Source organism: Pristiophorus japonicus, chromosome 10 (assembly GCF_044704955.1).
Source record: "Pristiophorus japonicus isolate sPriJap1 chromosome 10, sPriJap1.hap1, whole genome shotgun sequence".
Lineage (NCBI taxonomy): Eukaryota > Metazoa > Chordata > Chondrichthyes > Pristiophoridae > Pristiophorus > Pristiophorus japonicus.
The window spans coordinates 98,480,764-98,495,300 of NC_091986.1; the positions used below are offsets into that span (position 1 = coordinate 98,480,764).

General features: G+C 43.7%; 1 protein-coding gene across 2 annotated transcripts in view; it reads right to left on the reverse strand.

Annotated features, from left to right (window-relative positions):
- LOC139275038 (rho GTPase-activating protein 42-like) overlaps positions 1–14,537 on the reverse strand; it is a 608,898-nt gene that overhangs the window by 120,131 nt on the left and 474,230 nt on the right. For both annotated transcript variants that reach the window (XM_070891940.1, XM_070891941.1), the window contains exon 14: positions 12,952–13,026. In XM_070891940.1, coding sequence (XP_070748041.1) covers positions 12,952–13,026 — 75 coding nt within the window. The remainder of the gene's footprint in view (positions 1–12,951; positions 13,027–14,537) is intronic.

The following is a 14,537-nucleotide window of genomic DNA, read 5'->3' on the forward strand; positions in this document are numbered from 1 at the left end:
TGTCTCAGCCTTTAAGGGATCCATGTTTATGTTTGCTGCTCTCTTCCCTTTTACATACTTATAGAAAATCTTACAATCTTTTTTCATATTTCTTGATAGTTTACTCTCACATTCTATTTTTCCCCTATTTATCAAACTTTTTGGTCATCCTTTGCTGGTTTATAAAACTCTCCCAATCCTAAGGGCTTTTTACTCCTTGGCAGCATTATAAGTTTCTTCTTTTAATCTAATACCATCCTTAAGGTCTTTAGTTAGCCATGGATGAATCACTTTTTCCTTGGAGTTTTTATTTCTCAATGGAATATATATTCGTTGAGAATTATGAAATATTTATTTACATGTTCACTATTGCTTAGCTATCATTATACCTTTTAATCTATTTTCCCAATTTACCTTAGCCAACTCACCCCTCATACTAACATAATTGGTCTTTAAGTCTGAAACTAGAGTATTAAACTTAAGTATGTCACTCTCGAACTCAGTGTGAAATTCTATCATATTATGATCACTCTTCCCCCAGAGGATTCCTTACTATGACATTACTAATTAACCCTGTCTCATTGCTCAAGACAATATCTAAAATAGCCTCTTCCCTGGTTGGTTCCACAATATTGGCCCAAAAATTGCGGCCGGAGGCTTCCTGCGGGCAGGCGCCTCTGACTGAAATTATTTTTTTAAAAGAACCTGGTGGTCCGGGAGGAACGTATACTTGTGGTCTGAAGCCTCCATTCGCAGCCCAGCATATGGGCTCACACTTCCCAGGAAGATTTGTCCAGTCTATGCGCAAATTAAAGTCGACCACGATTATTATATTATATTACTTTTGTTGCAAGTTCCTCTTATTTCTTGATTAATACTATGTCCAACAGTATAGCTAATTTTAGGGGGCCTATAAATTACTCCCGCAGTGTTTCCTGCCCCTTGTTATTTCTTATCTCCACATCTATTAATTCTACTTTCTGCTCTTCTGAGCCAAGATCCTTCCTCACAACTGTCCTTATGTCATCCTTTATTATTAGGGCTACCGCCACACCCACTTTTTCATATTGTCTGTCTTTCGAAACATTAAGTATCTTGGAATGGCAACCTTAATTACCACTGATAAACACCCTTCCTTCCTTTTGCACTCTGCCAGTCTTTTCTTAACGTTAAGTATCCTGGAATATTTAGCTCCCAACCTTGGTCACCTTGCAACCACATCTCTGCAATGGCTATTAGATCAAACCCATTTTTCTCTATTTGTGCCATTAATTATTCTACCTTGTTATGAATGCTTCGTACATTCAGATAAAGCACCTTTATTACCGTAAACTTTCTGACCTAGAAACAGGATATGGCCTGAAAACAGGCAGTGTCATGGCCCAGTGCTATTTAGCTGCGCCTGTTCAAAGTGGTCCAGGCAACATACAAAATTCATGCTGACTACTCATTTACATGATTGTAGTGCTGATCTCCGTGCTAAACGTGCTGCTGATTCGCTTACTGCTCAACGGGTAGGGTGCAGTCTAATGGCAATTGGCTTACCGCTCAATAGGGTGCAGTCGAATGGTCAGTAGTGTTTGGCCTAAGCTTTCTCCACTACTTGAAGCGGAGGGCCTTTTATGCAGCAACATTTCTCTGTCATTGGAGTTGGCGCTGGAATTGCAATTGCAGTTGGAACACATAGCTGAGCACCAGCAAAGAGAACCAGCCAGAAGTTTCTCCAATGCAGCTCTGAAGGCATTGGTACTGGACTTGAAGAGGAGGCAGGCTGTCCTGTTCCTGTAGGGTGGCAGGAAGCCATCAGCCCATACATCGAGAAGGCTGCAGAAAGATATCTGGGTATGTGACGGCCAACAGTGTGGTAGCGAGAACATGAATCCAATGCTGCAAGAATTTTAATGACCACACAGCAGCTCAAGTTGTGTGAAGTCTCAAATGCCATATTCCACCATCTACACCATAAACCTCACACACTGCTGAATGCACCACACTCCCATCACTCACCTACCAACAATCTCTACTTTTCACCGCTCAAACCTCACAATCATAACTTCACTTCACGCTCACAACTTTACCACTGCTGCAACACTCGCACCCACATCACACACCTTGCACACAATAACAAATATTCAACTATGGCAGGCACATCACCCAAACACATTTCATTACGGACAATGACTCTTCCCTTTCTCTTGTAGGCCAGGGTGAATCACAATCGCCATAAGCAGCAGAAGATGGGAGGTGGCCAAGCCGCAATAGAGGCCTTCAGCCAACGGGAGGAGAGCGTGCTTCATATCATTGGAGGGGAAGTCAATGAGGCCTTGGTAATGGGCGGAGTTGAAGCCCTTGGGGACAATGACGGTATGCTCATTCCTAATCCTTCTTCTCACATTTCACTTCCCCCTCATTACACAATCTCTTCTCACTTACAAGCTGGTGATGCTGTATGCATGCATATCTTGCTTTCTCCCCCTCCCCTCACCATAATCCAACTCTTGTGACTTTCTGCTTACAGATGACCAAGATCTGCCACCCGCACAGTCTGTGCCCGAAGTAATGAAGGAGAGTGAAGAAGAAGAAAGGACGCAAAATCTGTGCTGATTGCTCATTAACATGTAGTGCTGATCGCACTGCATCTGACACTCTCAGACTGGAGTCAGACTGGACACGCTCAGAAACTGGCACTGCACAGAATTTAAAGGGTAATATAGACGCAATATCCGCACAATAGTGAGGCGCACATGACTAAAATGATTACCTCGATGAGGCTGCCTTCAGAAGAAAGGTGATGGGTATTGTTGTGTATGGAGAAAGAGTCAGACTGAACACAGTGAGCTCAAAGTAAAGTGTGACCTTAGTCTTTTATTGCAGGTCTCCAGAGTGCCTCTCCAACCTGTGAAGCCTTCTTAAATACCTGTGCTCCCAAGGGATTATGGGATCCCTTGGGACTCTGGGGAATGAGCCCTCTGGTGGCTGTACAGAGTAAATACAAGTCCACATTTATAACAATATTCCACTCCCAAAGTCAATAGTGTAACTATTTACAATGTGAGTCGATCTGGGGCCCTTCTTGCCCTGGTTGATTGTCTCGGTGTGAAAGCTGGTGTTGTTGAATCATTTGTTGGGCCCTCGCTGGGATGGTGTGCAGCTGGCCTTGCTGGGCTGCCTGGTGTGTTGGGCCCTGCAGGGCTACTGTGGTTGATGGGTTCTGCTTTGTGGTGAACCGTGGTGTCGGTTGCCACTGATGTCTGTGTTGGATCAAAAAAGGTAGGGTCCAAGGTGGGTTGCTCAGGGTAGTCCATGAATCTGAGTTTGATTTGGTCCAAGTGTTTCCGGTGAATGAGTCCATTTGAAAGTTTGACCTGAAACACCCTGCTGCCCTCTTTGGCCACGACAGTGCTGGGAAGCCACTTGTGACCTTGTCCATAATTTAATACATATACAGGATCATTGACTTCAATCTCGCGTGACACATTTGCGCTATCATGGTATGCACTTTGTTGAAGCCCGCTGCTCTCTACCTGTTCATATAGATCAGGGTGAACTAACGAGAGCCTTGTCTTAAGTACTCTTTTCATGAGCAGTTCAGCAGGTGGGATCCCAGTGAGTGAATGTGGTCTCGTGCAGTAGCTAAGCAGGACTCGGGATAGGCAAGTCTGCAGTAAGCCTTCAGTTACCCTCTTCAAGCCTTGCTTGATGGTTTGCACTGCTCTTTCTTCCTGACCATTGGACACTGGTTTAAATGGGGCAGATGTGACATGTTTGATCCCGTTATGGGTCATGAATTCTTTGAACTCAGCACTAGTAAAATATGGCCCGTTGTTTCTCACCAGGACATCGGGTAAGCCATGTGTGGCAAACATGACCCGCAGGCTTTCAGTGGTGGCAGCGGACGTGCTAGCCGACATTATCTCACATTCAATCCACTTGGAGTATGCGTCTACAACCACAAGGAACATTTTACCCAACAACGGGCCTGCATAGTTGACGTGTACCCTAGACCACGGTTTGGAGGGCCAATTAGGTGGATGTACAATTTTGCTCCTTGGAATTTCCCGATGCCTGGTTCGAACAGCGAAGAAAATTTGTTTAAGACCTGGGCACATGAAGTGTCGTCAGCGGGCAATAGTGCTCGGACGTCGTCCCAGTTCCAGCATATCTTTCCCAGCCAGCTCCTGCCGAGCAGTGTGGGGCCATCACCCAGTATCACCCAGAGTGGTAGCTTGTGCCGATTACAGGAATCAGTTCTTTCGTGTAAGTTCTTAGTTTCGTGCAAACTGGAGTTAAGACTGGCCTTGAGGCCTTGTTGCACCACAACTTTCGAAAGTCTTTTTGCCCATGATGGACTGGCTCGCACCCGTGTCCAGCTCCATTGACACCGGGTGTCCATTTAGTTCAACATTCAGCATTATTGGGGGACAATCCGTGATAAATGTGTGCACCCCATGTACCTCTGCCTCCTCTATCTCTGAAGTTCTGGTTCGTAGTGATCCCCCGTGGATCTGTCCTCCTCTGTAACATGGTGGTTTGCAGGTTTAACAGGCTTAACAGCTCGCCTGCAGACTCGTTGGAGGTGTCCCATTGTTCCACAGCCCTTGCAAACGTATCTTTTGAATCGGCATGAATGGAAACGATGATCACCCCCGCAGCGCCAACAAGGTGTTAATGGCCTTGCATTCATCACCCCTGATGGTGGACTTGGACATCTGCAGACGTGTAGCTGCAGGTATGTATGACTTGCTCTGTAAGTTACAATTCAAAAACATCATCACTTTGTTCACAGTACTTGTAGCAGCACTTCTGTGCTGAGAGATTTGCTTAGTATTGTCACAATGAATGCCTGGGCTATTGCTATGTCCTTTCTCAAGGTTGGGGTCTCTACAGTCAAAAGCTTGCGAAGTATGGTTTCGTGGCTAATGCCAAGTGCTCCAAATGTCCTTCAAATTCGCAATGTCCTGCAAGGCGTCTCAGCTTGGCGACAGAACTCGTCATTTCCTGGCTTTCAGACCTTTTGTAGGTGTAGAACCGGTACCTCGTCATCAGAACGCTTTCCTTCGGATTCAAATACTCTCGGACCAGTGTGCACAAATCATCGTACGATTTCTCCGTGGGTTTTGCTGGAGTGAGCAGATTCTTCATGAGGCCATACGTTGGTGCCCCACAGACGGTGAGGAGGATCGCTCTACGTTTGGCAACGCTCTCTTCCCCATCTAGCTCGTTGGCCACGAAATATTGGTCGAGTCGCTCCACAAAAATTTCCCAATCATCTCCCTCCGAAAATTTCTCCAGGATGCCCACTGTTCTCTGCATCTTTGTGTTCGCTATCTGTATTTCGTCGCCAGTTGTTGGGTATGGAGAAGGAGTTAGACTGAACACTGAGCTCAAAGTAAAGTGTGACCATAGTCTTTTATTGCTGGTCTCCAGAGTGCCTCTCCAACCTGTGAAGCCTTCTTCAATACCTGTGCTCCCAACGGATTATGAGATCCTTTGGGACTCCAGGAACTGAGCCCTCTGTTGGCTGTACAGAGTAAATACAAGTCCACATATATAACAGGTATTGCACACCGAAATGGTAGGTGCAGTGGCAAGGCTATAGAGATCCTCTTGGCAATGTCAAGGAGCATGGAGGAATCTGGCTCCAACATTGGATGGGTCTTTGCACAAAGTTTGGAGCCCAGGAATTCCAGGATGAAAATGATTGACTACTCCAGAAGAGACATTGTGGACCCAGCCTTGACGTTGCGTGCAATGGGCGATGCCACAGGTTTCATTGCAGCACAGAAAGAAGCGACCCAAGGTCTCTGTGCTGCAGCAGAAGCACAGACTGCTCTCGTGCAGTCTCAGCTTGTTGCCAGCCAAGCTCTTACTGCTGCCATCATGGCTGGGTTTACCAGTGCCGTGCCGTAAGAGGTTTGCATGATGTCGCAGCAGCCCAGCAATCTGTGCTCCAACAGATTGCTAAGAAAGTTGCGGCACCCACCCCCGCGGGAGTGACAGTGGGTCAGTGGAGTAGTAACCTGCTGACCTCTCAGGGTGACAGCATTTCTATTCCCACCACTGCCACTCCACCATTGTCCTTGCCGCTGGCTGTCAGCCGGGCAGCCCAGACTGCTGCTGTCCATGCCAAGGTGGTCGAGGCCTTCTCGGGCCAGAGCTGCTCACGGTCATCCTGCATGGTCATCTGAAGTCTCCCCCATAGAAACTAAACAGCCTTCCACCAGCCATGCTGCAGCCACTTTGGAGGACCAGAGTAGGAAAGGGCACACAAATGACAGGCACTAAGCGATTGCACAAGAGTGATTAGTTGCTATTGTATTCTAAATTCAATAGTTAACCATTTACTAATTTTGTTTGGAATGTTTTGTGATGGCTCTTATTTCAGTTTTGTGAGCAGAAGGAAGCTGTGATATTGAGAGGGATGGTTTGATGGAGATGTGGTTGATGAGATATGGTGAGCAACAGGGATTTGGGGTTTCATTCACTGGAATCGGAGTCTGATGATGCATTCGCGGACAGCTCGTGTGGAAGGGGGAGTTCCTTCCTGCCTCCTCCTCCTCCTCTTCTTCTTCTTGCTCCTCTGAGCAAGAAGGGGAGGATGAACCATCCGTGGCTAACTAAGGAAGTAAAGGATGGTATCAAATTGAAAACAAAGGCATACAATGTTGCGAAGAACAGTGGAAGGCCAGACGATTGGGAATTTTTAGAAACCAGCAAAGGATGACCAACAAAATAATGGAGAGAGTAGATACTTTGAGAGTAAACTAGCAAGAAATATAAAAACAGACAGTAAGAGCTTCTACAGGTATATAAAAAGGAAGAGAGTTGCTAAAGTAAACATTGGTCCCTGAGAGGATGAGACTGGGGAATTAATAATGAGAAACAGGGAAATGGCAGAGATTTGAACAAATATTGTGTATCGGTTTTCATGGTAGAAGACACTAAAAGCACTAAAAATTGATAATCAAGGGGCTATTGGGAGGGGGGAGGAACTTAAAACAATCACAATCACTAGAGAAAAAGTACTAGGCAAACGAATGGAACTAAAGGTGGACATGGCCTGCATCCTAGGGTCTTAAAAGAGGCGGCTGCAGAGATAGTGGATGCATTGGTTGTAATCTACCAAAATTTGCTGGATTCTGGAGAGGTCCCAGCAGATTGGAAAACCGCAAATGTAACATCCCTATTTAACAAAGGAGGGAGACAGAAAGCAGGAAATTATAGGCCAGTTAGCCTAACATTGTTGGGAAAATGCTGGAGTCCATTATTAAGGAAGTAGTAGCAGGACATTTAGAAAATCATAATATAGTTAAGCAGAGTCAGCATGAATTTATGAAAGGGAAATCATGTTTGACACATTTGCCAGAGTTCTTTGAGGATGTAACGAGCAGGGTGGATAAAGGGAAACCAGTAGATGTCGTGTATTTGGGTTTCCAGAAGGCATTCGATAAGGTGCCACATAAAAGGCTACTGCACAAGTTTAGAGCTCATGGGTTTGGGGGTAATATATTAACATGGATAGAGGATTGGCTAACTAACAGAAAACAGAGAGTTGGATCATTTTCCGGGTGGCAAACTGTAACTAGTGGGGTGCCACAGGGATCAGTGCTGGGGACTCAACTATTTACAATCTATATTAATGAATTGTATGAAGGGACAGAGTGTAATGTAACCAAATTTGCTGATGATACAAAGATAGGTTGGAAAGCAAGTTGTGAGGAGGATGCAAAGAATCTGCAAAGGGATATAGATAGGCTAAGTGAGTGGGCAAAAATTTGGCAGATGGGGTATAATGTGGAAAAATGTGAGGTTATCCACTTTGGTCGGAAAAATAAAAAAGCAAATTATTATTTTAAATGGAGAGAGATTACAAAATGTACAGAGGGATCTGAGGGTCCTTGTACATGAAACATAAAAAGTTAGCATGCGGGTACAGCAAGTAATTAGGAAGGCAAATGGAATGTTGGCCTTTATTGCAAGTAGGGAAGTCAACTAACAATGTATAGGGCATTGGTGAGACCACACCTGGAGTACTGCATACTGTTTTGGTCTCCTTATTTAAGAAGGGATATGTTTGCTGTAAAATACATTGTTTGCATCTCTTTGATTGACAACTGAAAATCTATTTCAAAGTGCTTGATAATACAGATAATTAGATTTTAGAGTTGGAGGCAGTTCAGAGGACGTTCACAAGGGGTTGTCTTATGAAGAAAGGTTGAGCAGGTTAGGCCTATAATCATTGGAGTTTAGAAAAATGAGGTGTGATCTTATTGAAACATATAAGATTCTGAGGGGGCTTGACAGCGTAGATGCAGGGAGGATGTTTCCCGTCGCGGGGGACTCTAGAACTAGGGGCATAGTTTCAGAATAAGGGGTCGCCCATTTAAAACAGATGTGAGGAGGAATTTCTTCTCTGAGAGAGTCGTGAATCTTTGAAATTCTCTACCCCAGAGAGCTGTGGAGGCTGGGTCATTGAATATATTCAAGGTGGAGATAGACAGCTTTTTGAATGATAAGGGAGTCAAGGGTTATGGGGAGCGTGCAGGGAAGTGGAGTTGAGGCCAAGATGAGATCAGCCATGATATTGAATAGGCTCAAGGGGCCAAATAGCCTACTCCTGCTCCTATTTCTTATTTCTTATGTTTGCCCTCCTCATCTTCCTAATGTGGTCCCGCAATTATGAGTGCTGGGCACGAAAGTTGGGGTTGCGGAGGGAAGTCATCAGCTAGTTCCAGAGTGGGTAGCCCTCATCTCCGAGCAGCAACCCTCAGATTTAACTTGGCGGCTGGAAGATTCCTGGCACAACGGACTGGTGCAGGATGAAGGTATCATGACTGTTGCCAAGATAGTGGGCACTGATTAGGATGCACTGGGCGTGGTCGCACACCAACTGTACATTGGCACGTCAGTGGCACCCTTTACGGGAAGATCTCATGATTGTTACGTGGGGCCCACAAATCCACGTGGATGCAGTCGACATTAGTTATGTCTTCTGCTGTAGACTGGAAGGATTCGTTGGCAAATAAATTGAGGGCCATGGTGACCTTGAGGGCCACTGGGAGAGCTGTGGTCGCCCTGCTCTCAGGCTGCAAGTTTAGTTGCAGGAGGTGGCAGAGTTCTGGGACCACCTCCTTGCTGAAGCAGAGCCTCTTATACACTGCCCCTTGCTTAAGTGGATTTAAGAGAAGTGCTCTGAGTGTAAGGGTAAGGCCTCCTGCTTCTCCCTCTGCATGCATCTTCTCCTCTTCTTCCTCTCCCGAAGATACTCAAGCACGAGGAGGACAACAAGTGACTGAGCAAGTGCTGGGAGCAGAAGCCTTGAAATAATAATGACGATGTTCTCTCCTTGCACCAACACTCCCCGTCACTTTAGGACCTTGAAAGAAGTTTAGAAAGCTGCTAGAGTTGTAGAAGTTCCACAGAGCCACTCAAACCGAACAAACATGTCAGCTGTAAACTGTTTCTGATGATCCCTTTAATTAACACAGGCCAGTAGATTGAGCGGCACACTCCAAAATGGCAGATCGGGCATCAGGTGAATGTTGTACGTCCACTGACATCACAACCTGCATAATCTATATATCACTAGTGAGCATGGACATCAACAGCGCTGCCGCCCAGCGGAAATTGGCGACTGCCACAGGCCCTGCCAGTAGCGGATGGAAGTGAGATGGCTGCCAACCCCTTCAATTTCTAGGCCTTTGTCTCTTCCTGTCACACTCTGCTTATCTTTACCCAAATTGCTACTCTACTCTATGGCCTTGACTTTTCTCTTTTAGATTTATAAATTTCCCCTCAGCTGAACCCCCCCTCAACTTTTTAGTTGAAAGCCTTATCTATAGTCTCAGTTATTCGATTTGCTGGTCCCAGCGCAGTTTAAGTGGATTCTTCCCAACTGAGCAGCTCCTTCTTTCCATAGTACAAGTGCCAGTGCCCCATTAATTAAAACCCATCTCCCACACCACTCTTTAAGCCACGCATTCAATTCTCTGATCTGTTTGATCTATGCCAGTTTGTCTGTGGCTCAGGTAGCAATCCAGATATTATTACCTTTTAGGTTCTGCTTATTAATTTGAACCCGAGCTCCTCAAACTCCCTCAGCAGAAATCATTCCTAGTTCTATGTCATTGGTTCCTATGTGGACCACGACAACTGGATCCTCCCCCTCCAAAATTTTCTGCAGCCACGAGAAGATGTCCTTAACCTTTGCATCAGGCAGGCAACACAAACTTCGGAGCTCCCAGTCGTGGCTGTAGAGAACAGTATCTATCCCCTGACTATGCTGTCCCCTACCACTACCATATTCCTTTTCAATCCCCCCACTTGAATGGCCTCCTGTACCATGGTGCCATCTTCTTTAATCTTTGATCTTCTTTAACTGTATGTCAGCCTCTCTTGCTCTAGACCTCAAACTCAATAATCTAACTTATATAAGGCCTCCAACTCTAAAATCTAATTATCTGTATTATCAAGCACTTTGAAATAGATTTTCAGTTGTCAACCAAAGAGGTGCAAACAATGTATTTTACAGCAAACAAAGTAAACAGCAAAGAAAACAAATTTTATTTACTTCGCAAACATCAAAGTAAAGTCTATTTAAAAAGGTCTCTATGAACTGCAGTAAACAGAACTCATGACAAACTGCAGCAACTTCTCCTGATAAACACATGGGGCTAAAATTTTCCCAAAGCCCGGCATCGCCTGATTGACACCCAAAAAACCGCTAAGGCTGGGCAAATTATCCCTAGCTCCTCAAACTCACTCAGCAGAAACTCATTCCTAGTTCTATGTCATTGATTCCTATGTGGGCAAAATTTTTTTTTAAATCTGCCTAGTGAAAAATATGGGCCTTGCAACCCCAATCTGGGTGAAAATGTGCAATTTAGGCTAGATTAAGCGGTGCCTAAAGAAAATGGGCGATAAATTAAAAAAATATATAAAAAATTTACCCCGCGACTGCGGGTTGGGCCTAACAAGAGAAAAAGAATAAAAATAATATTTCAATAACCTAACTAAAAAAAAAATCAAAAAATCATTCCCATCACACTTTTAAATTAAATCAGCCCAACTGATTTTGAAAATAAAAAGTAAAAAACCAATCACTAACCTTTTTATTGCAGACCTACTTAACTACTGCCCAGCTCCACTGATCCTTGTGGGCATTTTTTTAAATGTTTTTTCATACTTACCTACGGGTCACCGCTCAGCCAAAAATCACGCCAGGGCGATCTGTGGATGGTGCACGCCGGCGGCCCACTCCCCAGCAGGACTTCAAAACCGCCGGCGTACCAATCACCTCATTACCGCCCACAATGGCCAATACTGCCCAGAAACCGGACGGTAAGCCATAAGAAATTCCAGCCTGTGGTGATTTTTCTGGAAAAATGCACTGTGGAGTATAATTGCATAATACAAATTGATTATTTTCCCAGAAAAATGCAGTGAGTGGAGGATAGTTACATACAAATTATGTGTCTAAAATCAATCCCAGTCACCTATAGCCAGTCTCCAGATGTGATTGACAGGAAAATTTCCCAATCATTTCTATTCTGGCTGGGAATAATAATGGCGTCATAATATGTAGCCTAAGTATGGACATTCACATTTCAAAATATTACGTATTCACTCATTTATCTGGTTAATTCCCAATGACCACAGAACTTTACCGGTGACCACAAAACCTATTTTACTCCTGCAAGTAAGTACAACTTACAAGGCCCCAAAGTGTCAGAATTTGTAAACATGTGCAATAGCATATCCTTTCTGCTACATTTAATTATAACAATGGAACATAGGAGTTGATTATTCACAATATGATGCATGAATTACATGCATGCAGTGTCAAGCATTCTAAGTTTTACCCGAAACAGTAAACTTGTAATCATAAAAATAAATGCTAAAGCTATCCCGAACAACACTTTTCAATGAATAATGAATATAAAGTACATTTACGGTACAATTTGCATGTAAAGTTTGAGGAAAATATCTTGTCAGCAGCTATCATGAACCACACTGCTAATTACTTCACTTCCTCCCCCACTTCAAAATGAGACCCGATAAGTTCAGGATGGCTGGAAGCTATAATGTGCACTCAGCTGATGTCAGCTATTCAGCAGGGGCTCGGAAGTCAGCACCTGCATTGATACAAAGCGATCAGAAGACTTTTTTGGGGGAAATCTAGCCATAGTAATTCAATATTTCTGATATGTCCTTACTATACAGTATAAATGCACACGAGGCCCATACTTGGGAGAAGGTCACTCTGTGACCAGTTACCTTTATTACCAAGACCTCAAGAGACTGAATGTGGGTGGAGCTTCCCCTTTTATACCAGAAAGTCCAGGTTAGGAGTGTCTCCCACAAGTTCGCCCCTTGTGGTCAATGTTCTCAAGGTGTACAACTTAGGTCAGCTTATACATGGGTTACAATGATAGTTGAATACATGACAATTTCCTTGCGCAATACTAAGTATTGCTGTGTACTTTCCATCAGAATATCCTTCTACTGTAAGGAGTGAAAAAATTCAAAATTAACATAGAAAGAGCTGTTCATTTCATTTATCATCACTTTTCAAAGAGTAAAGATAGCTGATACAAAACTTTGCCTGACTTTGAAAGCACTTCAAGTACTATTCTAACCTCATCTTGCTTTAAAGGCAATAGCGTCATGTTACAAAAAAAAGCTATGGCATTACGCATATCCTGGACTAATCTACATACTGTACTATACCTTTTGGTTTCCCCCAAAATTATCAACCTCTTTCTGAGGTTACAGTTCCACAATGAATCAACCTTGACCTACTCACAGCTAACATATATATCAAGTGCTTTGATGGATAAGTGAGACAAATCTCAAACCTGTGTAAAGATTTGAAGCTGTGTTTAAGAGCAAGGGGCATCAAAAATGTTAGCCAATTCTAATATAAAACATTCCCTATACAACAACCTTTAGAGAATTAAAATAATGGCTTACCAAATACTGTGTTCATTAGCTTCTGCACTTTGGAATTTACTCCACTCATTCTGTATAGTCCCATGGCATTAATACCTAAGAGTACATATTGTTCAATATTACAAAACATGGAGAAAACATGTGAATCAAATGAATCCATTCCCATAAATTATAAACATCGAATGATATTATCTTCAATTCCAATATGTAGCCAATGAAAGTGATCAAAAATCCTGTACATTTAATTTTCTCGTGTAATTTTTCCAGTTTTGCATTAATTAAAATACGATTAGAAAATTAAAATTTTCCCTAAAAGAGATATTGTTTTCCAGTAACAGCAAATATTTAACTGCAGTTTGCTGTTTAGACAAATACAAATAGGTTTACGTTAGCTGTAATTTTAAAGGCAATATACTGGGCTCTCTGGCACAGATAGTAGCAATTCAGGCCCCGTCTTACATAGAAAATAGGTGCAGGAGTAGGCCATTCAGCCCTTCGAACCTGCACCACCATTCAATAAGATCATGGCTGATCATTCCCTCAGTACCCCTTTCCTGCTTTCTCTCCATACCCCTTGATTCCTTTAGCCATAAGGGCCATATCTAACGCCCTCTTGAATATATCCAATGAACTGGCATTGACAACTCTCTGCGGTAGGAAATTCTACAGGTTAACAACTCTGAGTGAAGAAGTTTTTCCTCATCTCAGTCCTAAATGGCTTACCCCTTATCTTAAGACTGTGTCCCCTGGTTCTGGACTTCCCCATCATCAGGAACATTCTTCCCGCATCTAACCTGTCCAGTCCCATCAGAATCTTGTAAGTTTCTATGAGATCCCCTCTCATCCTTCTAAACTCCAGTGTATAAAGACCCAGTTGATCCAGTCTCTCCTCATATGTCAGTCCCGCCATCCCGGGAATCAGTCTGGTGAACCTTCGCTGCACTCCCTCAATAGCAAGAACGTCCTTCCTCAGATTAGGAGACCAAAACTGAACACAATATTCCAGGTGAGGCCTCACTAAGGCGCTGCACAACTGCAGTAATACCTCCCTGCTCCTATACTCAAATCCCCTAGCTAAGAAGGCCAACATACCATTTGCCTTCTTCACCGCCTGCTGTACCTGCATGCCAACTTTCAATGATTGATGAACCATGACACCCAGGTCTCGTTGCACCTCCCTCTTTCCTAATCTGTCGCCATTCAGATAATATTCTGCCTTCGTGTTTTTGCCCCCAAAGTGGATAACCTCACATTTATCCACATTATACTGCATCTGCCATGCATTTGCCCACTCACTTAACCTGTCCAAATCACCCTGCAGCCTTTTAACGTCCTCCTCACAGCTCACATCTTCACCCAGTTTGGTGTCATCTGCAAACTTGGAGATATTACACTCAATTCCTTCATCTAAATCATTAATGTATAATGCATCTTGTTGGAGATTCACTCATCCCTGCTCTCGGGAAGAGAATAAGTTTTGTCAGTTCTTGCTAAACTACTAGATGCAGTGTTGAATCTCAAAGAATAGGTACAACTGAACAGAAAGTATCAATTCCTGCAATGCTGAAGCACACCTCATGTTGGCCAGTGAGTGGCACTGATTGTAA